General features: G+C 51.0%; 1 protein-coding gene across 3 annotated transcripts; it reads right to left on the minus strand.

The window, feature by feature from the left end:
- Positions 1-1,181: 1,181 nt before the first annotated feature.
- LOC141515980 (E3 ubiquitin-protein ligase Mdm2-like) lies at positions 1,182-23,935 on the minus strand. Of its 3 annotated transcripts, none has more exons than XM_074227356.1 (17): positions 23,747-23,935; positions 23,564-23,638; positions 23,165-23,298; positions 23,018-23,067; positions 21,499-21,566; positions 21,287-21,377; positions 18,967-19,109; positions 17,858-17,951; positions 17,082-17,230; positions 14,774-14,864; positions 14,373-14,506; positions 13,007-13,097; positions 11,625-11,666; positions 10,620-10,771; positions 4,100-4,207; positions 1,694-1,799; positions 1,182-1,529 (listed from the first exon to the last, which is right to left on the minus strand). In XM_074227356.1, the coding sequence occupies exons 1-17, from the start codon at positions 23,795-23,797 to the stop codon at positions 1,270-1,272; spliced, it is 1,839 nt and encodes a 612-aa protein (XP_074083457.1). In that variant the 5' UTR covers positions 23,798-23,935; the 3' UTR covers positions 1,182-1,269. The 3 variants fall into 3 exon arrangements, with proteins under 3 accessions (XP_074083457.1, XP_074083458.1, XP_074083456.1); XM_074227357.1 differs by having other exon boundaries at positions 17,082-17,227; positions 18,967-19,112; XM_074227355.1 differs by having other exon boundaries at positions 18,967-19,112; positions 23,747-23,934.
- Positions 23,936-24,300: the final 365 nt, after the last annotated feature.

Consider the following 24,300-nt stretch of genomic DNA (forward strand, 5'->3'; position numbering starts at 1 on the left):
GGGATGCCTGGCACTCCTCAAAGGGCAATTCTGCTCGGGCTCAGACGGGGCCATGGCAGATGCAGGCTGCTTGACCCTCCAGGGTTCCTGGCACCAGCTGTGCTTAGCCAGGTACTCCTGCCTTCTTTTCATCTCTAGGCCTCTCTTTCAGCTCTGAGAGCAGAGTGGCTTCCTTCTTGGGACCTTGTGACCAGCAACTGGCCCTGGGTCTGCTGTAAACCACACACCCAATGGAATGGCACTGTGGGGGGATGGCCAGATTTTCTAGGCCTTCTCTCAACTCTCACAGAAGGCTCCTGGCAGGGAGAGGATAGACCTTGGCCCATCCAGGTCCCCTGACCTGCCATCTCATCCCTAAGAAAGTGAGGGTTCTAGCCTCAGGCCCTTCTGCCCCTGGGCACCCCTCAGGAGATCAGATGTGTGTGTATACATATGGAGGTGCAGCAGCTGGCCATCCCACCAGGGAGACCACCCCCCTAGCAGGCCCAAGGACCAAAGAGGGTCCTGCCCAGGTTTCTGGGCAGGAGCAGAACTCTCTGCCCCTTGGGCTTTGTCTATGAAATCACACCAGTAATGGCAATCCTGGGGCAAGGGGCGCTGCTGGCATTCCTTACTTGGGGGTCGAGTGTCTTCAAGGCCTCTGACACATGGGCTCAGACACCTCCCCATTCATGTCCCCTCCACCTTGGCAAGTGGGGGGTGGCAGAGGCATTAACTGCCCAGGCCCTAGTTCAGGAGGCCTCCCATTTGGGGTGTTGGTCCCAAGTTATGAGACACCCCATCTGTCTTGGGCCCCATCTGTAGACTTCAAGGTGAAACAGGAAGCCTTGATGGCGCCTCCTATCAAGAACAAAGGAAGTCCCCCTTCCCCAACAGAAGGGGCTTCATAATGTCTCCAGGTCTAGACAAAGAGGAGCAGCCTTTCTTGGGTCTCCTCCCCTTCTACCAACAATACAATTGTTAACCAGTAGCTGCAGCCCACCCCCCCAAACAGGGCCTTCCCAAGTTTGAGAAAGGGGAACACATATGGCAGAGTGCCAGTAGCCCCCAGCCCCTGGGACCACTCCTCTACTTGATAGGTCACCCTCAGATTAGAACCCGGATCTCCACCTACTGCACCACGTCGCTCTGAACCAAGTACAAAAATGGCAGCCAGACACACTCTCCTGAAGGTGGAGGATTAAAACCCATTCTCTTCAACTGACATCATATGATCTCCTAGCATCCAGAGGGGCAGGGCCCAGACGCCTGCGCCTGGCCAGGCCAGCCCTAGAGCAGGTAGATGAGCACGGTGAGACGGATGGGCTGGCGGCACACTGGGCAGGGCTTGTGCCTGCGCTGCAGCCTGCGGGCACATGAGTAGCAGGTCACCAGATGGCCAGTGGCGCCGTGCACGATGCAGCCGTTCTTGGGTTGGCTCAGGCAGAGGATGCAGGGCTCCGAGAGGCTCAGACCATTCGAGGGGACTCTGAGGGACTCTGTCACTGCCGGCACTGCCTCAGCTCCCGCATCGCCACTCTCTGCCACACCTGGAATTTCGAAGAGGAGATGCTATGTGGGAAAGCTAATAGGAGACAGCCAGTGTGACCACCTCATGGGCTCAGAAGGAATGAGCTGACAAAGGAGCTTGGGCCACTGGCCACAGCCTGCACCCTTCCGCTGGCATTGGGTAGCACTACCCAGGATGCATCACCTGCCTGGCCAGGGGGAGGGCTGGGCTCCCCCTGAGTCCCGCCATTGTCTGGTTGTTGCAGCTGATGAGGGTTCATCTGCTTGCACATTCTGCACAACCCGGAGCCCTGAAAGAGAGGGAGGACAAGCTGGGGACCAGACCCCCCCCACCCCCCTGCCCGGCCAGGGGCTTTCCTCTGGGAGATGAACCCATGGAGGGGCCTGCCCCACAGCGCCAGGCACCCCATCAAGTGTGCTAGGAAACACCCGGCTCCCCTCCACACACCAGGACCAGTGCTGCAATGACAATGTCGTAGAACCCCAGGCCCCCTGGACAAGACCCCTCTTGCTGTGGCCTCCCGCCCACCAGCAGACCCGAGAAAGGCTCCGCTCCCCAGAGCATGGCAAGGTTGGGTCTGCAGGGTCTCACCACGCTCACAGCAGCCAGGACTGGTTAAGAGGGGACCGCCCTGGGCCACTGGCAAAGGGGTCATCTCCAGGCATGGCCAGTCCCTCCCAGGATGCTGGCTGTGCCCCCCCCCCACAGGCCTCCTCCCCCTCTATCTCCCTAGATGTTTTTTCCTGGAGCCCTCAGAAGACTGGTGGGCTCCACCAGCTGACTCCAGGTACTAGGTCCATCTGGTCAGCTCAGGATCATCTAAACTTCTGCAGAAGGCGCTTGCTGATTGGCTGGCCTCCTCACAGCCCCTTCTACTTCAATAAAGTCTCTCATCCATGCCCTGACCTTCCTTCACAAGGCAGACACAAACCTACCACATTCAGGAAGGATCCCAAGTGACTGGGGTCCTCCCCTGCCAGTGGGCAGCCACCCAGCCCTGCCCTGGGTCTGCACTTTCCAACTTGGCAGGGCCACTACCTGCATCCTGCAGAGGCTGGTGGTCTTTGAGGGGCTCCCTCATAATTTTTTCTGCAGTTCAAAGACCTGGGTTGGGGGGGGAACAGCAGAATTGCACCTCCTTCCTGACCTGCTTCTTTCGGCTACTGGTACATACCAGTTGCCATGCCCCTCTCCGGAGACCGGAGGCCCCCAAGATGGCTGTTTTCCAATCCCCCCACTCCACTCAGTCCCCTTCCTCCAGACCCTTCCTGGGTACCAGGCATCCGACACCCTTCCCATCCTCACAGCCAACACAGGCCCTTCATAACTGAACTGATGTAGCGGGTCCAATGTGTCTGTAGTCATGGATGCTGCTCCTGCCCCTTCCTGCCTCCCCAGTCTTTCATGCACCCCCATCTGCTAAGTTGGGCCTCCCTCCCAAAGTGGACACTGCCCCAAAGCTCTACTGAATGGCTCCTAGCTGTCCACTCAGCCTTCCAATGTCTGGGCACTTCCCATGATGCTCACAGAGAGAAGAGCTGAATGCACCCGCCTAGGCCCCTCTGAGGCCAAGGATAGGAGAACATCATGAGAAGCCCACGATGCACCTGGGCCTGCCTGAAGAACAGGGGCTTGGTGGAGGCTGGGAGGAGGCAGGTGCTGGGGTGGGACAGAAGTGGTCCCCTGGAGGAGGAAGAGTGTGAGTGGAACCAGGAAAGTGGGGCTGAGACAGGGCCCACGCAGAGCCCATGACAGGAACAGCGGGACATAGACCATGGCACCTGGCGACCCTTGTGACAAACAGGCAGCCAACCAGAGAGCTGGGAGAACTGGGGGGGAGGGAAAGCCTTTACCACAGAGTAGGGCAGTGAGCCCTGGACCAGCAAGAAAGGAGTCCAGGGTAGCCCCCCCCCCCCACAGACCCTGACACAGCTGTGTGAACCTACAGCATGAAGCCCCGAGTTCAAGTCCAGATTAAGATACATCTTAGCTTATTAAGGAAAAGGGAACCAGACAAGGCACTCTGGGGGTCCCTTCTGGCCCTAGCCCCCCGTCAAGCCTGGTAAAGGAAACATAGGCCAGCACCGGGAGCTCTGAGAAAATGTCCCCCAGGGCGGGAGAGGGGCTGCCAGCCCCAAGTCAGGCGTCATCCTGGCTCCAAGGCCAACCCAGGGCACTGGGCAAGGGGGTCAGTGTGGGGGGGCGTTGACCTTGGAAAGTAGACCTAGCCAGGCCTAGAGTCAATGGCCATGAGCAGAGCTGGCATGGTGCCTTGTCACCAGCTGTGGGGTTGCCCCAGGAAGGGGAGAGAAGAGACCCCAAAGGCCCCTCTCTTGGGCAGCTACCCTGAAGTCTTCTGTTAGTAAAAAGGTCTCCCCTCCCAAGAGCCTGGCATGGCCCAGCAGGTCTCCCCTCCATCTTCCTGGGGCTTAACCCAGGTCCCTCATACACACATTTGTGGAAAGACCAAGGGATGCCTGATTCTGAGAGACTGTCCCCATGCCCCAAAGGGCTGTGTCGGGCCACACCCCAAGGACAGGGAGTGGCCACCAGTGACAACCAGCCCCAGACCCCCTTTAGGCTGCCCACCTCCAGGGCCAAGCCCAGCTCGTCCTCTTCCTCAGTAGTGCTATAATCATCAGACTCCACCTCGTATGCCACACTGAATTGATCTGACTCAGAGATGGTGTCCTCATCCTAAATGAAAGAGAAGGGGGTGAGTGCCGACTGGCCAGAACTCCTCCAAGCCTCATCGCATTGGTTACACCACATCATGCCACCTAGTCTGTGCTCCAGGCCTCCTGCCTCTGTCCTCGCCTTCCTCTGTCTGCCCCACTCAGCCCAGGAACATCCTGATATAGCACAGATAAGGACACTCCCCATTTGTAGACCCACACTGGGTCTGGCATCAACCAGCCCCACAAAAATCCTTGGTCAACCCATGGGGGCCTCCTGACTGGAAGAAGAGGGTGGCAGGGGGATGATCCCCACCCTGCCCCTTGCTAAGGTGTGGAGGTTCATCCCTCTTTCTCAGTGGTACATCAAGCCCTCCCTGGCAAGGAGCTGCCCAGATGCCTGGGGGTATCTAGGCAGCAGCTGGCATCAGGTTTCTCTATGGTGGCAGACCAGAGCAGGAACTGCTGGACAAGACACCTCAAGTGACTGGTGGGACTTTGGGGGATCCCCAGCACTTGGTCCCCACAAAGCAAGCATCAAGAGTGCTCAGCTCTGGACTGCCCACCATGTGCATGAGTCTAGATGATGCTCAGCTTGACGCCAGACCCCACCTCTACCTGCCACGTACAAATGGTGGTAGGGGAGGGCACCAGAGCCAGAGGCTCCAGGGCACAGGTAGCAAGAGCACCAGCTTGTCATCTCACTAGACCTCCTAACGGAGGCAGTTCCCATGTCTGCCCTTGGCAAATTGCCCAGGTCCTCATTCTACCTATGTCCTAGTCTACAGGCCTCTGTCCAGGCTTTGTCCCAAAGCAGGATGACAAAATCCAGGTGGCCCAGTTCTGGACAGCCCTTTGTCACCCAGGAACAACCAGCCTTACTGCGGTCTGCCTTCTTTGGTGGCCAGGGTCACCTCTCACCCCCTGGCTCTGGTCAGCCACCTCCAGGGCAGAGGCGCATGGCTCCATCAGCCAGTGGTCGGGTCCAAAACATCCCAAACCCTGGCTCTTCCTTCTTCACAGAGAAGTTACTGGAATTTAAACTACTTGATAAAATGAAAAAGGGTCTTGTCTCTGGACCTGGTCACCCAAGGGTGAGGGGGTTTGAGCAACATGAGAGCCCGGCTCATTCTGCTTTGTCCTTATCCACCAGAGAAAGGAGGGAGACACAGTATGAGCCCAAAGTCAATCCCTCCTGGCTGCTGGGACAGCCGAGCCCATATGGAGGGAACTCCCTAGGAGAGCCTGGAGTCGAGGTAACTGGCCAGCTGGTGGGCTGGGCCCAGAGCACACCCCACAGCCTCCTCAGGGGCCGGGGGTTCCTCCCCCATTTCTAGAGGCAGCCAACACTCAACACAGCCTCTCCCATGTAGAAGGGTCCTCTAGATGGGGTCAGGGCTCTGGAGTGGGAGGAAGTGCCACCCACCACACCCCCAAAGGGACTGATCTCCTTCTAGCAGGAACTGATCAACAAGGGAAGACAGGAACAGCAAGAACCAATTCTGGGACAAAAGCCTGGAGGTTGGGGCAGCTAGGTGGCATAGTGGATAAAGCACCAGCCCTGGAGTCAGGAGTACCTGGGTTCAAATCCAGTCTCAGACACTTAATAATTACCTAGCTGTGTGGCCTTGGGCAAGCCACTTAACCCCATTTGCCTTACAAAAAAATAAATAAATAAAAAGCCTGGAGCTCCTCGGAAGTGACATTGGTGGCCAGAGCTTTCCAGCCCCTAAGATTAGGTGATCTTGAGGCCGGCCCCCTACATGAGGCACCCAAGCTGCTGTGGCCCACACAGACCCTCCCTCCCCACGAAGCCTCTGGCTCTGGCCCCCACACTTGGTGAAGATGAAAAAATAAGATATCTGGTGGCAGCTTCAACCCCCCCCCCTTCCTCCTTCCCCCCACCCCAGTCCTCTGGACTTTTTAGTGGGAGTTGGAGGTCCAAGACCTCCCTGACCAAAAGCCAGGCAACAAAGAGTGAGGCCAAAGGAGGCGAGATGCCCACTTGGGAGTCTGTGCTGGGGACCACTGTTCAGGGCTGGGACATCAATGCTTCCTCTGGTCAATCTTCAGGTTTCATCAGCACAGGGATCCATGTAAAGAATAAGCAGAAGGGATGTCTGCAGGACCCAGGCCCAGAAAACCAGAGGCTAGGAGCAGAGAAACAGCCCCTCTGGTGCAACATGAGTTCACCACATGGGTCAGCGTCAACAGCCCTGGGGTCAAAGTCTGGGAGTAAAGGGGTCTGAATTCCCTCCCAGACTTCTGGGCTTCAGTCTCCTCTTCCTGCCCCAAATCCATTAACTAAAAAACATCCAAGGGATGTTTTTCAGAAGAGATCCATGGCAGGGAGCTGATGCTTAGCAGGGAGAAGGCAAAGGACTGCCATAGCAAGGGACAACTGGAGAGAGGTCTACAATGCACGTCCATCAGGAGGGAGTTGCCAGCGCAGAGAAGATGGCAGCCAAGTCGAGGCCTTGAGCCAGCCCAGAATCACTGGGGATGGCGGCCCTCACACATCCTTTTTGGGAGGTTCCCTGTCTCTAGAAGGTGGCCGTAGGTCCTCTAATACCTCTGAAGATCACCTGCCTCTTTGGGAAGAGCAGTCCAGGACCAACAAGCTAACAGCTGTGGGGGCTTCTTGTCTGGAAGCACGTGTCCAAGAGGTCCCCACTCAATGCATGGAGGTCCCTCAGACGCCTCTTCAAAGTGCTGACTCTACCTGCTGGAAGAGCTGTGCCTCTTGTAATGCAAGGTCACCCCAAGAGACAGTGAGTCATTCCATCTTAAGAGCTTCCGCAACGAAAACAGGCGGAACCTACGTCGAAGACAAGAGTAGAGTGGGAACTGCTCAGCTGAGAGGCTGGTGTACTCAGACATTTCTTTAACATTTGTGGACTTCAATGAGAAAGCAGGTCCAGGGGAGGAGAATGAAGATGTCCTTGGGGAAGGCAGACTGCTAGGACTTGCATACACCATCAATCCTCACTTTCAGAGGCACAGTCCATACACTGTTCAAAAAGAAGCCAACTACCCCTCACCAGATGAGAACCAGAGTCGCTTCTGACTGGCTATCAGGGATCCTGAGAGGGGCTGTCAAGGCAGAGGACCAGCAGGGCAGAGGACTAAGTCAGGAGCCAAGACCAGAAAGGAGGTCACAGTGGGGCATAATGATGAGAGGTGACCATGACATGCTAACCTTGCAGAAACTACAGAAGATAAGGCTATGAAGGTGCTGTGCGTCCTCTCAGTGCCAGCTCTAAAAAAGGTGGCCAAGTGGTCAGAAGTAACCTCAGCTCCTTGCAAGGAGAGATGCAATTTTATTCTTTACCCTTGAACCTGGAGGGTTGGCCCAGAGTGGACTAGCAACAGGTCAATTTAATGACTGCTAGCAAGAACCTGGCCCCCACCATTCCATCTCATGCACGCATGCTTCCCTCCACTCAAACTTCCACCACTCCTCTGACTCTCCTGAAAACAAGACAAAACAGACCCTTGAAAGAGAAGGAAGAAACTCTCCTCCCCTGCCCTCCTGTGCATGGACTCACACATGACCAGGACCAGCAGAGGGAAGGCAGTACTGCACAGGATTGACTGCGCAGAGTTAAGCTGGAGAGGCCCTTGAGATTGGCAAAACGGGACAGAGAACAGGGCCCTCATAGGCCAAGATGGGGACTCTGGCACATTACGACTCAAGCAAATGGAAGAGAATGAGGGAGCAAAGAGCTGGCTCGTAAGGCCTGTTGAGAGGCATGTGGAGTGGTTCTCAAGCTGTCCAGTGAGGAGAGGACTCAGCAGAATGGAAACCAATTACCAGTGGGAGGGCGCAGGACTGAGATGACAGCAGTGACCTCTCGTCTGTTCGGGTCTGGGTAATGGTTCATGCTCACCCACAGGAGCAATAATGAAAAACCTGGAGACAAAGGCCCGCAGCAGACCACCACCGCTAATTGGCCCCCATGTTAGAAGGCCTTGCCTAGACCAGCTCAAGGAGGGTGGAAGGGCTCCTTCCTTGGGCACCTCCTGGGCTCCTGTCATCCAACAGGATCTAGAAGAAAAGAGGGAAAGCCTTCCCTCTGCAAGGATCTCTTTCTTTCAGGTAAGGGGAGAAAGAGCTTTTCTCCTAAGCCAGAACCCCACCTGGCCCCCACTCTTCCAGAAGACTGGTCAAGCAGGAGTCTGGAAACAGACCCCTGGTCCTCTGCCTTCAGGGAAGCTGATCACCCACTTCCTCCTGGATCCCTCTCCTCTCTTCCACAAGCTCAGTACACATTCCTGCCCCCACATTGGGGGGCTTCAACCTCCCCTCTTGCCTCCCTCAGCCACACTGAGATGGCTGTTCCTCCCAATGCTCCCCTTCTGTTTTCAAGAACTCGGAATTCTCATATCAGATTCCTGTCTGTCGTCCTCTGCCTCCCACCCCCAGCCTCACTCTTAGCCCTCAACAAGACCACTAGACCCTTTGCCCCTTGGCTCTTTTCCACCTTGCCCCCGGTGAACCAGTCTAACTGGATACAGTCCTTTGAGCCCTGCCAATCAAACCTTGGCCCTGGGTTCCTCCCTCCATCTCCTGAACAAAGACACAAAAGATCAGGAAGCTGTAGTGCCTAGGTCCATTACCAATCAGAGGTGTAGTCAGACCATGGCTTTCACCAGGCAAAGTCATCCTTTTGGACCTCCACAGCTGAAGCACCCCCCGGACCCCAGCAGCTGGTCCCAACCTCTCCTTGCTCTCCCTGTCCCCAAGTACCCTGGACTCATCCACACCTCCCTGCTACCTCTTCTCCCTGCACAAGCAGCCCCCTCCCATCCCCTCCTGCAGACCCCCATGGTGCTCACTCTGCCTATAAACACCCCATGGGCCCCAACCTGCTTGGCCTTCCTGTTGTGCCCACCTCTTGGGTCTTTTTCTGGCGAACCTCCTGGAGGAGGCATCCACCAGAGGTTCCTCTGGCTTCTGACCTCACCACTCCACTGAACCCAATCTCTCTTAACATGGTCACAATGTGTTAGTTCCCAGATGAAGGTTCAGAATAAGGAAACAAACCCTTCTCAATAACTGGGCTATCTGAGAGGAATGACTGCCTTAAGAGACAAATGTGAGAGCCCCTTACAAAGGCTCTGTGCAGAGCTGAAGGCTTCTTCCAGGGGATAGCTAGGACAAGAAATCAAGGTGGCCAGCGGGGGCCAGAAAGCACTTCCAACTGGACAGCAAGGAGACACTCACCCGGTGTTGGTTGTGTGTGTGTGTGGGGGGGGGGAATTAAACTAGAGAGGCAGCTAAGGCTTCAGACTGATACTCTGGAAAAGCAGCAGAGGCTGCTTGTAGAAATGGGAGGAATGGGATTCCCAGGACACTCAGTGTCTCTGCCAGTGTCCAGGCTCAAAACGTTTCATCTCTGTTGCCTTCATGAGAATAGAAAAGGCCCAGTTTACCGCTCCTAGTCCTTCAGTATCTCAGAGGATCATGGTGACCAATGAGAGGCAGGTAACCACAATAGCACAATGGCAGGGATCACTGACTCTTCTCTTGCCTTTCTCAGAACCATTCCCTGTCATGGTCCGATTGTCCTACTGGGGACAGTCTAACTGCCATGGGAGTCTCTTGACCTTGAACTGGTTTCTCTTCCTCCCATATCAGCAAGATACTGTGACATCCGACAACAGGATGCGACGACCCAATACGTCATAACCTGTCTCTTCCCAGACTCATGGTCAGGAGGGCCTTTCCTCTCAGCCCTTCCACCTCTGATCACCCTTCAGTGTGGCCGCATCAGCAAGGTACCAGTGTCCACCTGACGCCCCCAGCCCACCCCGGCCTGGTGAGCAGTGCATTGATCAACCCTTATTTAAAATTAATTTTTCCATCCTTATGACCCTGGGCTTGAGACCACAAGCGGCTCCTCCAAAGAAGTCACCCTTGTTTTGGGAGAGCCTAGTGCTCATTTTTGCTTCTCCACCCTCATCCACACACCCCACTTCACTAAAGGCAGATCTGACCCATGGGTTTTAGAAGGAAAGTCCCCACCCACCACAGGTCCTGGATCCTGCAGTGGCTCCCCTCCTGGCTCTGCCTTGGACCGGGGCCCCAACCCCCCACCCCGCTCTTCAGCTACTTCTATGTATAATTGTTTCCAATTAGTTTGTAGCTTTTTAAGGGAAGGATTATATTTTTGGTTTCTATTTCTATCAAGGGGATTTAGGCCAGCGCCCAGGCATGCTATCAGCACCTTGGGGCCCTTCTTGTTATTAGGGGTTGTAGGTAGGCAAACCAAAGAGCCCAGATGACAGATAACACCCTTCACGCTGAAACTTAGAGAACACCCTTCACACTGAAATCCAGGCCCGCAACTAGAGGAGTCATTGCCCTAGGAACCCCCATGCAGCCAGGTCCCTCACCCCATTTCTGAGTAGCTGAACAGAATGGGTATTACCAGACAGGAGGAGATGGGCCCTGCGAGGCTGCTATGGCTTCCTTCAGAGAATAAGTCGCTGCTTCCCAAGCAGGCATTGCAGGAGTGAGGGCTGTCCTCTGACATCGGAAGGGTTCCAGGCTGTTCACAAGGCAGCTCGTCCACGCCGTTGGCTTCATATGAAGAGAAAACCAGGTTAATGCGCCACTTGGCTGATCCCTAGAGGTGGGTCACCTGCCTAGTCCGCACCTCCCCAAACCTTGCCATCAGAGGCTGAGGAACCCAGTGAAACCCAACACTGCCATTCACACAGTCATTGAAGAGGTGCCCCTGGCCCAAACCTCTTGAGAGAAGGCTGTGAACACTCCTTGAAGGCTCGGACTTCCTACCATCATGCATTCAATTCCACTTTCCCTTTCTTCCAAGGCTCCCATATGATTGACCTCCAAGCTAGTTTTCTGAAACCAACTTTGGTGTCTAAAAAAATGAGTGCCCTGGTTCTAAAATCAAAAATCACTTATTGTGAAAGGTCTTTAAGGACTTTCGTTCTTCAGTTCCAGAATCCCACAGGTGAGTCCTGAAAAAGCCTAGCTGACGGCTAGTGGACAAAGTGCTCAACACTGATGGGTCCAGAGGGGCACCATGATGGTGCAGAATGAACACACCACGTTGTATCTCTCAACCCCGTTTTAAAACAGGGAAGGAGACTTTCTGACCTCCTCCTTGCTGGGTGGCACCACCAATAACCTGTCACTCCAGGTCAGACTGGGAGGCCCTACTCCTTGCACAGCACCCTGCCCACTTGTGGGATCTACAGATAATAGCAGGAGGGAATGAGTTCCCCACAAAAGTTCAATTTTAAGAAGATGGAAAAGAATACCACATAAATAGTGGGGATGGCAGGAGCCAACATCGCCCCCCCCCCCCCCCCCGCCAATCTGGGCTCATCAGATCTCATGTGACTGGACGAGATGTCAATCCCCAGCTGGAAAGGACTGAGATGATGTGAAATGCAAAACTCCCTACCTGGGGATGCTGCTGGCTCTTCCTGGGGCCTTGAGACGGGGCCTGGGAAAACCAATACAGGGAAAGAGACATTGAGGACCTACAAAGGTTCTTCACCAGTCACAGCAATGTGACTACACTGGGAAAATATGGGCACGACTGTAAACTGCTGAGTAACTCTTCCTAGTGGAGACTGTGTATGGGTTTTCGCTCCATTTGTCACAAATGTAAAGATGAAATGCTCTCCAATTATAGTAACAAGAACTGGCCACCACCAAAAAAAGAAGCCAATTTGCTGGCTCCATTCTGACAAGGCCAAAGTTTTGAAAAATTACTGGTGTGTATGAGACAGAGAGAGAAAGAGAGAGAGAGAGAGAGAGAGAGAGAGAGAGAGAGAGAGAGAGAGAGAGACAGAGACAGGGAGAGAGGGGAGAGATGGATGGAATGGACATGGATCAAACACATCTTGTACAGACAAATCCCATAAGATCTTTATCCAGTGGTCTCCACTCTTGGTTCAAGCTCTGGGACTTGGTTTTGGACCCTATTCCAAGAGAATATAGGTTTCCCTTTACTGAAAGCCTTTCAAAACCTGATTCAGAGAAGGGGTCCAGAGGTTTCACCGTGCTATCAAAATACAGTGTCTCACCCACAAGGGTTAAGAACTCCTTGATCAGACCAGGATCTTCAAAGCATTTAATCATACTGCTCTCATTCAAATAGCATTAATAATTCATGATAATGATAATTACTATGTATCCCATTTACACAAGGGAAAACAGTAAGCATTACTGATAAAATTAAATAGAAGTATTTATAAATTGTTTTTAATTTCATCAGATCTTTTTCCTATTTTAAATTTCTGGATACATTGAATAACAGACCTAATTCAGGAGTACTGATGGAGTCCCTGTACCTGCATCTGAAAAAGTACACTGATTTGGGGGCTCAGTTCAGAGGCAAAACCAGAAAAGTCTGCGAATTCCTGTGCTATCGGGTGGAACGCTGTGGAGATACTCTGGTGCTGACCTATTTCTCAGCATTTCTATCCATTCCCTTTTTAAAATGAATGACACTTTCATTTCATTAAACAAGAAGTCACGTGTGGTCTAAAACCACTGCAGAATGCCCAGTGTAAGATGCAATTGTAGTAACAAGGTAGGTAGCAAAAACAAAAACTGATAAAATAATTAGGCAATGTCAAGAATACTAACATGTTCCATGAATACAGTGTCACTCCTATGAATAAGTCATACGTTATGTGAGGACAGTGTGAAAAGAACTTGGAGATCTAGTCACCCCCACCCCCATCAAAAATCCCCTTCCAACCATGATCCCATTCATCCACAACTTATGTCAAAGCTCATTCTGGGGACAGAAGGTTCCAGTTTAGATGAGAGTACCTGTTTCACTGAGTGGTCTTCCAGAGGAGGTGACTAGTCTAGGGTCTACAACGTGGGATGGATGCTCTTCCCACGGTTCTTGCACTGATTCCTGAGAAGGATGGACAAAAACTATGTCAGTGAACTACAGGTCTCCTTTAGGATATGGCCTTTTCCGTGTTCAAAAATCACAACAGCTGAATACTTTTTTAAAAGAATCTAATTTTAAAATGGGAATTCTGAGCCTCTTTTTGCTCTTTTGGCTTCTTTTTACAGTCTAGAAAAGTCTATGGACACTCTCATTGTTTCAAATTCATAAAGTCCATAAGATTTAACAGAGGACAATGGGGAACCTCCTTTTACATGGAAAACAGACATTCCAAACCTAAAAAAATTGGGAGTTGGCAATCGCTTAAAGACAAATGATGAGGTCAAAAAGGAAATAAAAGTGTCTCTAGGGTAGAGCCTCCACTCCCATCTATGTTCCTACCCTTCATCTACATATAATTCCCAAAGGAGTATGGGAAGGGAAAGTAATGACACTAAGGCAACAGCATTCACTAAAAAAGAAACTCTGAGCAAGGAAGAATTAATGGGAAAGCTAAGGGTTTCATATACTGCCTCTATAAACACCCCTGAAAGCTGAAGTCAGAACTAGTCACTGAGGAGTGAATCCAGGATTCCTGAACCTTGGGAACATGGGTCCTGTGAGAAGGCATCCTGACCAGGGAAGACAGATGGTCCTGTTTGGCTCCAGCATGCACAGTGCTGACACTGAACTCCCAAGAAGAGCAAGGCTAGCAGAGCCCACCCCCCTCCCATTGGAGACAACGCACAGCCTAGCTACATTGCTGAAAGGGAAAGACTTCAGGAAAACCTGCTGGAAAGAGGTCATCAAGGGACCAGTTGGTGGCCTGGGCTCATGATCATGTCTGTTCAGTCCATGCCTTGTGTTCTTCCCCACTCTGGAACTTTGGGGAGGTTTTTAGGGAAAATGTGAGTTCTACATTTGGTTTATGAAGAAATAAACTATCATAAATAAATACATCTCTATAAAGAATGAAGCCTATTGGCTAAAGAAGTTTAACATGGAGGGGGAAGGGTCCCACTTAGGAAGCAGGATAGAGGACTGCAGCCTGCCCTGAGGACCCAGACCACCCAAGGTGGTGCAGGCTGGGCAAGGGAGCCCAGTTCTACAAGAGAAGATGAGTCAGAAGATAAAGAGCTAGCTGTGCGCTCCGCCACTTTTAAAGGAGGGGTTTCATTACAAGGCTATTTCACTTGAAACAGAAAGCATCTTCCTGAGCTTGGAAGCCTGAGTCCATCCCCTCCCTTCTTGTCTGACTGACCAAAGAGCTCGGATCTATTTGAACAGAACAAGCCTTACTGGGTTCAAGAGGTGGGCCCCTGCAAGGGCATTAGTGTTGTGTCCAGAGAATCCTTCACAGGCGGGGAGGAGACCACACTCTGATTTCTCCAGACTTCTTGCTTGTCCAAAAGGAATCTTATCCATTCTATCTTCTTTGTATAAAAAGAAAAGTGGATTCACTCAATTTGTAGTGATCTGAAAAGGGGAGCTCATTCTGGATGAATCTTTAGTTTCACCTAAAGCTTGACAGAAGCCCAGGGACTCCAGGACAATTCACAGCCCATGAGCTTAGCCAATAAAGAAGTGCCCCCCGGCTTTGGACTTTGGTCTGGGGGCTTCTTACTGAAAGGCAGGTACAGGTCAAAAAGTAGAGCAGCTTCTGGGCTACTGAGCAAAAAGTCCCTGGTTCAGGTGAGTACCTGTTTGGCCTGGTGGTTTTTCAGAGGAGGCAGACGGTCTGGGGTCCACACTGGGGGACAGAAGCTCTTCCCCGGTTTCTTGCACCAGCTCCTAAGCACAGGACACAAAGGAACCAAGCAAGTAAAGGGGGCTAAAGAACGCCAGCCAGGGGTCCTGGAGCTGTCTAGCTCTTTCCCATGTGTTACCATGTCACAGTCAAAGGTGAAGATCTTAGGAACACCTGTATTCACTCCCCAATCCCTGAAGATATCTGATTTCGTCAGTCCAGGTAGGACTGCCTTGGTCCCATCCAAAACCAGAGACAGAGGGAATCCCCATCAGACCCTGGACCAGGTGGCCCAATGGAGAGAGTGCTGGGCCTAGGATCAGGAAGAGCTGAATTCAAACAGCCTCAGAACTTATGAGCTGGGAAAACCTGGACAGGTCACTTAATATAGTTGCCTCAACATCTTCAAGTGTAAAATGGGGATAACAGCAGCACCAATATTTCAAAATTAAATGAGATCTCTATAAAGCACTTACCACAGGGCCTGGTACACAGCAGAAGTCTAATAAATGTTTATTATGATTGCTATTTTACTGCCTTCCCTTCCATGGAATCTTCTGGAACCTGTTCTTTGCAGTGAAGTTAGAATATAGAGAACTAGACCCTTGGGTTGAAGGACCCTCAGTTTTAATAAAGCAGTGACGGGGGGGGGGGGGGGGGAGGTGAGGCAGGCTCCTCTGGACCAGACTCTGGGTCTCAGGGACCAAGAAAAAAACGAACAAAGCCCTCCAAGTCCCAAGAAATTTCTCATATTGGGGGTGGGGGAGAGGCTGTGCCAATGAAATCACACAGCTTTTAAATTTGGGTCCAAGGAGAGACCATGTCATAACATTGTCAGCTGCAGAATCCCAAGCCCTGGGTTCAAGTCCTGCCTGTAGCTCAAACACACCCACACTCACAAGCACACAGACACACACACCACACTCACATCCCCACACAATACGACCCCCCAACACATTCACACAGGCTTTGTGATCCATGGTGGGTCACCAACACCCTCAGAGACCCAGTTTGTTATTTTACTGTTCTGATTCATGAATGACATTAAAATTAGGTTCTTTATAAGCTTATCTGAGATGTTATGCATCTAAACCATCATTTGGGAGAGGAGGTCCCTATGTGGCTTAGCAGCCTCAGCAGCAAATTGGCCTTCAGAGGGATGGGCACACTCAAGACCACAGGCAAGGACAATAGGGGTTTCCCCAAAGGGGGAGGGAGGAACCCCTGTCAATTCCTGGTGGGAGCAGGCCAGTTGAAAAGGACTGGAGACCGGTCAAATCCAACCCAGAGAAGGTGACTGTCATGAGAAAGGCTCTTGCCATCATTCCAAGATGGTGGAAGGACCTAGGAAAGTTCCATGAAGCCACAGAGGAGCACCCCAAAGAAGGATTGGACAGCTGGCGGGTAATGACTGGTGGGAGAGGGATCCTCAAAAAGCAGAATGAAGGCCAATCACCAAAAGGGACAGCTTTTGATTTAGCAGGAAAAACCAAACACTGGATCTATAAAAAGACATTTTCAACTTTCTGCATTTATCAACTACCCACTGTGCTCCTTTTAAAAGATCATTCCTTTTTTTATTAATTTTTTTCCCAATTATATCTAAATATGGTTTTCACCATTTTTTAAGATTTGTACTTCACCATTTTTCTTCCTCCCTTCCCATTCCCCTCCCTATGACAGTGACTAATGTGAGAGAAGTAATGTGTGTACAATCATGAACAGGGAGTTTTTCCTATCAACTTTAGAGCACAGTTCATGAAACTTTTTTTTTTACATTAAAAACTACTCTCTGGAAACCTGCTAAATCACTTAAGGATTGCTTCTCAAAATGATGGTTTTAGATGCATAAAATCACTGAGTAAGAATATAGAAAAATCCCATTTTAATGTAATTAATCAAAATATTAAAATATCAATTTCCAGAATCCATGTAATTCATAAATTCACATTTAACCTTTGAAAAAAGCACCGCCCTCCTCCCTGCTGTCCCCTCTGCTAAGACTCCTCTCCTCCAACTTTTTGGGTTTTTCTTAGTTTTTGCAAGGCAATGCGGTTAAGTGCCTTGCCCAAGGCCACACAGCTAGGTAATTATTAAGTGTCTGAGGCCGGATTTGAACTCAGGTTCAAACTCCTGACTCCAGGGCTGGTGCTCTATCCATTTCATCACCTAGCCACTCCCACTACACCACCTAACCGCCCCTCAAGTTTTGATTTACAAAAAAAAATCTAATCTAAAACCAAAAAAACCCCCAGAAATACCGGATTTGAGGGAAAGGCTCCTGAGGTCCCGCTTTGTCCAGGGCCCATGCCACTGAATATACCACATCCACCAAAAGAGAAAGAAACATTGTCATCGGATTTCTTCCTTTTTCTCGGTATTCCACAAGGCAATTCAATCAAACTTTCTTCTTTGAATGAAAAGAAACACTGCAGATTAGCTGATAACATTAGAACTTAGAAAACATATATGAATTGTTCCTTCTTTTATCTTCATGACAGATCTGATGGAACCCATACACCTGTATCTGAAGAAGTTCACTTCAATCTGGGGGCTGGGCTTGGGGGGACAAAACCAGAAAAGTCTGTGGACTCCTGTGCTATCAAGTGGAATGCTGTGGAACTACTTTGGATCCAACCTATTTCTCCGCTTTTCTATCCATTTCCTTTTTAAAATGAAAGACTTTTTCATTTCATCAGATGAGTCACGAGTAGTTGAACCCATTCAGTTTATTGGATGTCTCAGAGAAAGATGCAATTGTAGCAACATGGGAGGTGTCAAAAATGAAAAGAATTGGGAGACTAATTAAGCAGTGCCAAGAATACTAACTTGTGCCATATGAATAGTGTCACACTTTACATGAACGAGTCATGTTATATGAAGAGAGTGTGACCAGAACTCAGAGCTCTAACCACCCACATAGCCATCAAAATTGCTTTCCAGCAACAGTCCCATTCTTCTGTCTCAACAGATGTTGAGTTAATTCTGGGGTTGTCTGAAGCAAAAGGTTCTAATTCTGGTGAGGCTCAATGGGTACCTGTTTCACTGGGTGGTCTTCTTTCAGAGGAGGTGGATAGTCTAGTGTTCCCAGCAGGGGGTGGATGCTCTTCCCATGGTTCTTGCACAGACTCCTAGAAATGAGAGCCAATTAGCCCCAGGTCTCCATTGGGCTCCAGCTCCTTCCTCTTTTCAAGGATACCACCAGCAAACAGGAACATTTGGAGCTCAGCCTGTATTCCCTTCCCATGTGAGCCACTCTCAGATTTCAATGATTGGCCCAGATGGGGTTGTCTCCCTCCTCCCTCAATCCCAGTCTCACTTGCTTCAGCCTATACCAATAATCCCTTATCCCATAGGGGGCCAGAGTACAGAGAAACAGTTTCCATTCAATAGCAACATTGGGTCTGGGTTCCAATAGTTCTGCCAGAGGGACCCTTGGGCCTTTAAAAAATGGGTTGGAGGTGGAGGAAATAATTCCCCCCAAGTCACAAGAAGTCCCTCAAGTTGGTGATGGGAGGGTTTATGCTGATGAAATTCTACAGTTTATCAATCTGGGTCAAAAAGAGAGGCCATGTCATAATGCACGGTCAACTACAGTAACCCAAGTTGTGGGTTCAGATCCTACCTGTAACTCAAACACATACACAAATACACATAGACACATAGACACACTGGCTCTGTGACCAAGGACAGGCCGCTGACATCCTCAGGACCCCAAGAGCCCCTGAAGCAGCAGCTCCTGGGTCTTCATAGAGGGATCTGCACGTTCAGACCAAAGGCAAAGACCACCCTTGGTGCTCCTTTTAAATGACCGTTTTTATAAAGCGGTTTCCTTTAACAAGGAGTTTTTAATATTAATTTTAGAACACAGTTTATGAAACTTTTTAAAATTAAAAACTTCCCTCTGGCAGTCTGGTAAATTGCATAGGGACCCGTTCTCAAAATTATGGTTTTAGATCCATAAAGTCACAGAGGTAAGATTACAGAAGAATCTGGCTTTAATGTAATTCATTAATCAAAAGGTAAGATATCAAATTCCCAGACCTCAGGTGAAGATCTCCAGTTTAGAAGTTCACTCCTCCATGCCCCTCCTCCATCCCCCTTTGCTGTCTTCAGAATGAGCTCGTGGATCAAACGATTACCTACCAGAGTTGAAGTCATGGGTCCTGAGTGATGGGAATGGCTCTGTCCAGGCCTGGAATCACAGAGTCCACCAACCAAGGAGAGGGGGAGGCCCTCTGACTTTTGCAGGCTTCTTGGTTGTGCACAAGCAACCTCAGTCACACTGCCTTCTTTGTATGAAAAAGAAAATGGAACAGAATTCAGACAACTGCAAGAACCCAAAAAGGTGGGGTCATTTACAGTGACTTTTTTAACGAAAATATTTATGTTAAAGATCTGGAAACTAAAAGGAAGATACCAAGGACATGCAAACAAAGACTGGAAGGAAGAAATGGCTGACTTGTCTAGAAAAGAAAACTTTCTTAGAACAACAACATAGGGGCAGCTAAGTATTGAAGTAGATAGAGCATTGGCCCTGGAGTCAGGAGGACCTGAGTTCAAATTGGGCCTCAGGACACTTCATAATTACCTAGCTGTGTGACTTTGGGCAAGCCACTTAAGCCCACTGCCTTGCAAAAAAAAAAAAAAAAGAGAAAAAAAGAGAAAAACAACAAATAAACCACTCAGTTAAACATCTAAATAGAAATCCTGAAGATCAAAGGAGATTTAAATGTAAAGTTTAAAAAAGACCCACAAGGCTCAATTCATAACAAAACAAGGAGCTGTTTTTTGTAAAACAACATCAACATTAACAATAAAAAAATAAAACAAGCAATTACCAAACTTGATTTTGAAAAGGAAAGAAAAAAACCAAATGAACAGTATCTAAAAGGTGAATTCAAAAACCGATGAAAACGAAATACAAACAATTATTAGATATTATTTTGACTAATTATATACCAACATTACTGGCAATCTAAGTGAAAATGATAATTTACAAATGCATGATCTGTCTATTTTAATAAAACAGGAAATATAAATCTTATTTTAGAAAAAACTGAAAAAATAGCTGAATTCCCCAAGATTAAAAACCCAGGGCCAAATGGTTTTATAAGTTGTTTCAAACATTTAAAGAACATTTAATTCCAATATTCAATAAACTATTGAAAAATAGAAAAAATCTGGCAGAATCTCTTCTTTGCTTCTGCCATAAATGTGCTCTTAACACCTAAATTAGGTAGAGTCAAATCAGAAAAAAAAAACTATAGGATAATCAACTGAATAAACATTGATGCAAAAAATTTTAATAAAATATTAGCAAGGAGATTCTAGTAGTGTATGATCCATTCCCCAAAATCACATACTAGGAACAGGCAGAATTTATGCCAGTAATACAGGCTTATTAAGGAAATACAAACACAATTGATCACAGTTAATAATAAAACCAAGAAAAACATGATAATTCAATAGAGACAAAAAAAATCTTTTGATAAAACACAATACAACATCAGAAAGCATAGAAATAAAACAAACTTTCCTTAAAATGCTAAGTATTCTCTATCTAAAGAGCCAATAGCACCTGAAATGGAGAAAAACTAAAAGTCTTTCCCATACAACCTTGGGTGAAGGAAGGATGTCCGTTGTTGGCATAGCTATTCAATATTGCACCAGAAATGCTAGCTGTAGTAATAAGGCAAGAAAAAGAAACGGAAAGAAGTATATGCAAAAAAGGAAACAAAATCATCACTTTGGCAAACAATGTGCCATGGGGGGAATAATCAACTAACAAAATTATGGTAATGAAATAATTAATATTTTAGTATGTTTAAAAATTTTTTTTTATTAATTTAAGGCAATGGCCACACAGCTAGGCAATTATGAAGTGTCTAAGGCCGGATTTGAATTCAGGTCCTTTTGACTCCAAGGTTGGTGCTCTATCCACTGTGTCACCCAGATGCCCCAAATATTTTACCAATAAAACCAAGTAAAAAAAAAAAAGAAAAATTTCATTAAGTAAAACTACAAATTTCAAAAAAAAATACTAAAACAAATCAAAACTCTACAGACACCATAAAACAACTTGGGAGTCCACCTTCCAAGACACATGGGAACTCTAAGAATATGATGAAATATTCTTTACACAATTAAAGAGAGATCTAAGTAATTGGAGAAATATTGATTGCTGACTGATAGGCTGTGTCAAAAAAATAGACACTATTGTCAATCATCAATCTAAATCGTTAGTGCCATACTATGCTATATACCGCGCTATACCATAATAGTGCCATATTACACTATATACCATGCTATATTGTAATAGTACCATACTACTAAAATACCAAAGAATTACTTTATAAAACTAGGAAAAAGAAGAACATTCTGCCTGGGGGAGATGTCAGCCCTGATGGGACATGGAAGCTCAGACTGAAACAAGGCTCCAATTCAGGGGCCCTTCTGGGGATACCTGCTTCAGTTGGTGACCTTTCTGAGGAGGTAGCTGGTCTAGCACATACACTGGGGGACAGGGAGTCTTGCCACAGTCCATGCACCGATTCCTGAGCACAGGAGACAAAAAAATTAAGACATGTGGCTGCAGCTGGCCGGTCAGCCATGAGTCTACTTGACCGTCTTCCACCGCTTTTCCTATGTTGATTGAATACACACAGCCAGGCTCACCTTGAGTTCACTCCCCAATTCATGGGGATTCCTGGCTTCTCCCCTCGACCCCAGTGGACTGCTGGATTCTAAAAGGAAAAAAAAGGGAAGAGCATCAGTGCCTAGCTAAGAAATACAACTGTGTACAGTTGGGGCTCAGCCATTATAAGCCTCTTAATCTGAGGTCCTGGACCCAGGGAAAGCCTTGTCAAAGTGGACAGGATGCTGACAACTGAGGAGCCTCAGTTTCTTCCTGTTGAAACAGACCCAACCTCTTGCTCACTGAATGAGGGAAACCACCAAGGAGACCCTGACCTCTCATTCAATGAGGTAAGGGTAACCTCCAAGGAGACCCTGACCTCTTGCTCAACAAGGGTAACCCCCAAAGAGACCTCGACCTCTTGCTGGAGACCCGGCCTGCCTACTGCTCCCCAACACGACTGTGAAGGCTCCTAAGGCTTTTCCCATGCTTGTGAATGTCTGGGATTCACTTTAGGAGAGCGAGCCCTAAGGCCAGCTCCCTGGACAAGTTTTTGGGCAGGTATTCTTAGAGAAGCCTGCTTTCCAGACCCTATGATATAAATGAGGTGGCTTTGTGGATGTGAAGAGGGAGCCTGGCCTCAGAGGTTCCCTAGCTAGCCAGGTGAGGCTGGTCACCGCTGCCTCAGTTTCTGCAATTGTAAAATTTCAGCACCGACCTCCTGGGAGGTGATGCTTGTAAGGTACTCTGCAAACCTTCAAGCTCAATAAATGGTAACTGGTCTCAAAGTGTGGCTGCCCATCTTGGGAGTCTCTCTGTGGAGGGTGCTCCCTCCCTGGGTTATTGCTCCCTACCCCTGGACCCTCTGGGCAGGGCAGAGAGCTCTGAGGAAGCCAGGTCTAGAAGACAGCATTGAGCCTCTACCTCACACCAATGTTAGTACCGACAGAGCTCGGTTGAAGACTTTCTGAGTCATCTGATCCTTGCCCATCTCTGGGAAGCAAGAGCTAGAACCATGTCTTTTAGCTAGAGGAAACCGAGGCAGCCAGAGGCCACCCAATTAGATTTGAACTCTGCTCTTCCAGGATGTGGACTCCGGCCCTCTGAAGTCACTTAACCGCCTGAGCAGAGATGACTTCCCTGTGACCGGGAGTCACGGTGAGACGCAAATCCGATGGTTTTCGTTTGTGTAATTAAAAAAGGTTTTCTCGAATTTAGAAGCGAGAGAGGGTATGCCCCTGAGGTTGGGGGGTCCCGCTCCTTTGGCCCTCTGGTGTTCGTAAACAAGGGGTAGGACCCCAGGGAAGTGCCACATGGCTGCCTAAGTGGTCCTGCCGGCAGCACCCCTCGTGCTCTGCCCTAGTTGGTTTGGGGGCTTGAGAATGGACGGGCCCCCCCACAACCGACCCCCCTGCCTCATCCACCCCCCACCCATGCATCCCAACCCCCCCATCGGCCCCAGACCGGGCCCGAGGGCTCCCACGGCCGCGGGTCCGTGGGCGCCGGTCAGTGGGCCGTGGCGCGGAGGCTGCAGGCTGTGTCCGCCCCGACGGCCCTCACCCGGCAGCTCCACTCCCGCCAGGTTCTTGGAGATGAGGGCGCACAGCTTCCTGCGGAGAGAAGGCAGAAGGCGGCCGTGGACGGGGCCCCGCGGGCCGGCTCCCGCCTCCCTCCCCCGCGCCCCCCGCGCCCCCCGCGCCCCCTCACCTGGGCACCGCCATGGAGAAGCTGGAGGTGCCGAGCGCGGCTCCCAGGAGGTCCCCGGAGCAGGCCACCAGGTGCCGCCGCTGCGGGTGCGCCAGGCCCTTGGCCTTCACGTAGGCGTCGAGGTAGAACAGGACCTGGGGGGCGGGGCGGGGTAGGGCCGAGGCCCCCCCCGGGCCAGTCACCCACACGGCCCCGCCCCCTCCGCACGTGCACGCCCCGAGGTTCCCAGGCCCGGAGGCGCCCCGGGCCGGAGGGGGGGAGGGGCGGGGATGGCCCGGGCCGGATGGGGGGAGGGGCGGGGCGCCCCGGGCCGGAGGGGGAGGGGCGGGGGCGCCCCAGGCCGGATGGGGGAGGGGCGGGGCGCCCCGGGGCCGGGCGAGGGGGGTGCGGCGAGGGTACCTGGCTGTAGGTGAAGGTGTCCCCGCGGGCGCCGCCGTCCTGGAGCACCCTCAGGAGCAAGGGCCGGGGCCTGAACTGGGGGACAGAGGGGGGCTGGAACCGGGTGCTGCCTCCGCTCCCCCGAGAGCGGCCCCTCCCCCCGGCCCCTCTGTCTCAGTTTCCCCCGGGCGGCGGGGGTCTCACCAGCGCTTCCCTGGGGGGCCCGGGGGGCCCGGGGGGCCCGGGGGGCTCCATGGCTCGGGCGCTCCGCTCCGCTCCGTCCTCCGCTGTCGCCGCCGCGCGGGCTCTGGGCTCTGGGCTCTGGGCTCTGGGCCTCCCGCCCCGCCCCTTCCCCTCTGCCCCCCGTCGCCCCGCCCCCAGTGTCCCCCAGGGGCGTCGTGCGGACCAGAGAGCCCCATCCCCGGAGGAGCGTGCCCGCGCCCCGAGCCTCGGCCCGCCCCCCTCCACGTGCTTCCAGGCGTCCCCCGGGCGAGGCGCCGCGTGCCAGGCCCCGCCCCGGCCCGGCCGGGCTTCCGGGGGGGGGGGGGGGAGGAGGAGGCCCCCGGGCAGGGGGAGGAGGGGGACTCCGCGGGGGGCGGGAGCCCGGGAGAGCAAGGAGCCGCGGAGGGGAGGCCCACCGGCCCTGGGGCGGCCAAAGCGCGCCGAGCCTCTTAGGAACGGCCACGGCTGTCCCCGGGCCGACACGTCCGCGCGTGAGCAGGGCAGGGGAGTCCGACAGACTGGCAGCAGCTCACCCG

The sequence above is a fragment of the Macrotis lagotis genome, chromosome 3, assembly GCF_037893015.1.
Source record: "Macrotis lagotis isolate mMagLag1 chromosome 3, bilby.v1.9.chrom.fasta, whole genome shotgun sequence".
In the NCBI taxonomy this organism is placed as follows: Eukaryota; Metazoa; Chordata; class Mammalia; order Peramelemorphia; family Peramelidae; genus Macrotis; species Macrotis lagotis.

Bases quoted from the DNA above. Each gene is read 5' to 3' on its own strand.
- LOC141515980 (XM_074227355.1), bottom strand. From the start codon at position 23,797: ATGGAGCCCCCCGGGCCCCCCGGGCCCCCCGGGCCCCCCAGGGAAGCG. The intron at 14,865-17,081 runs GTATTTCTGGGG...TCCTGTGCTTAG, and splicing joins GAGCCTTTCCCTCAAATCCG to GAGCTGGTGCAAGAAACCGG. The intron at 1,800-4,099 runs GTGGGCAGCCTA...CCTCTCTTTCAG, and splicing joins AGCTGGGCTTGGCCCTGGAG to GGCTCCGGGTTGTGCAGAAT.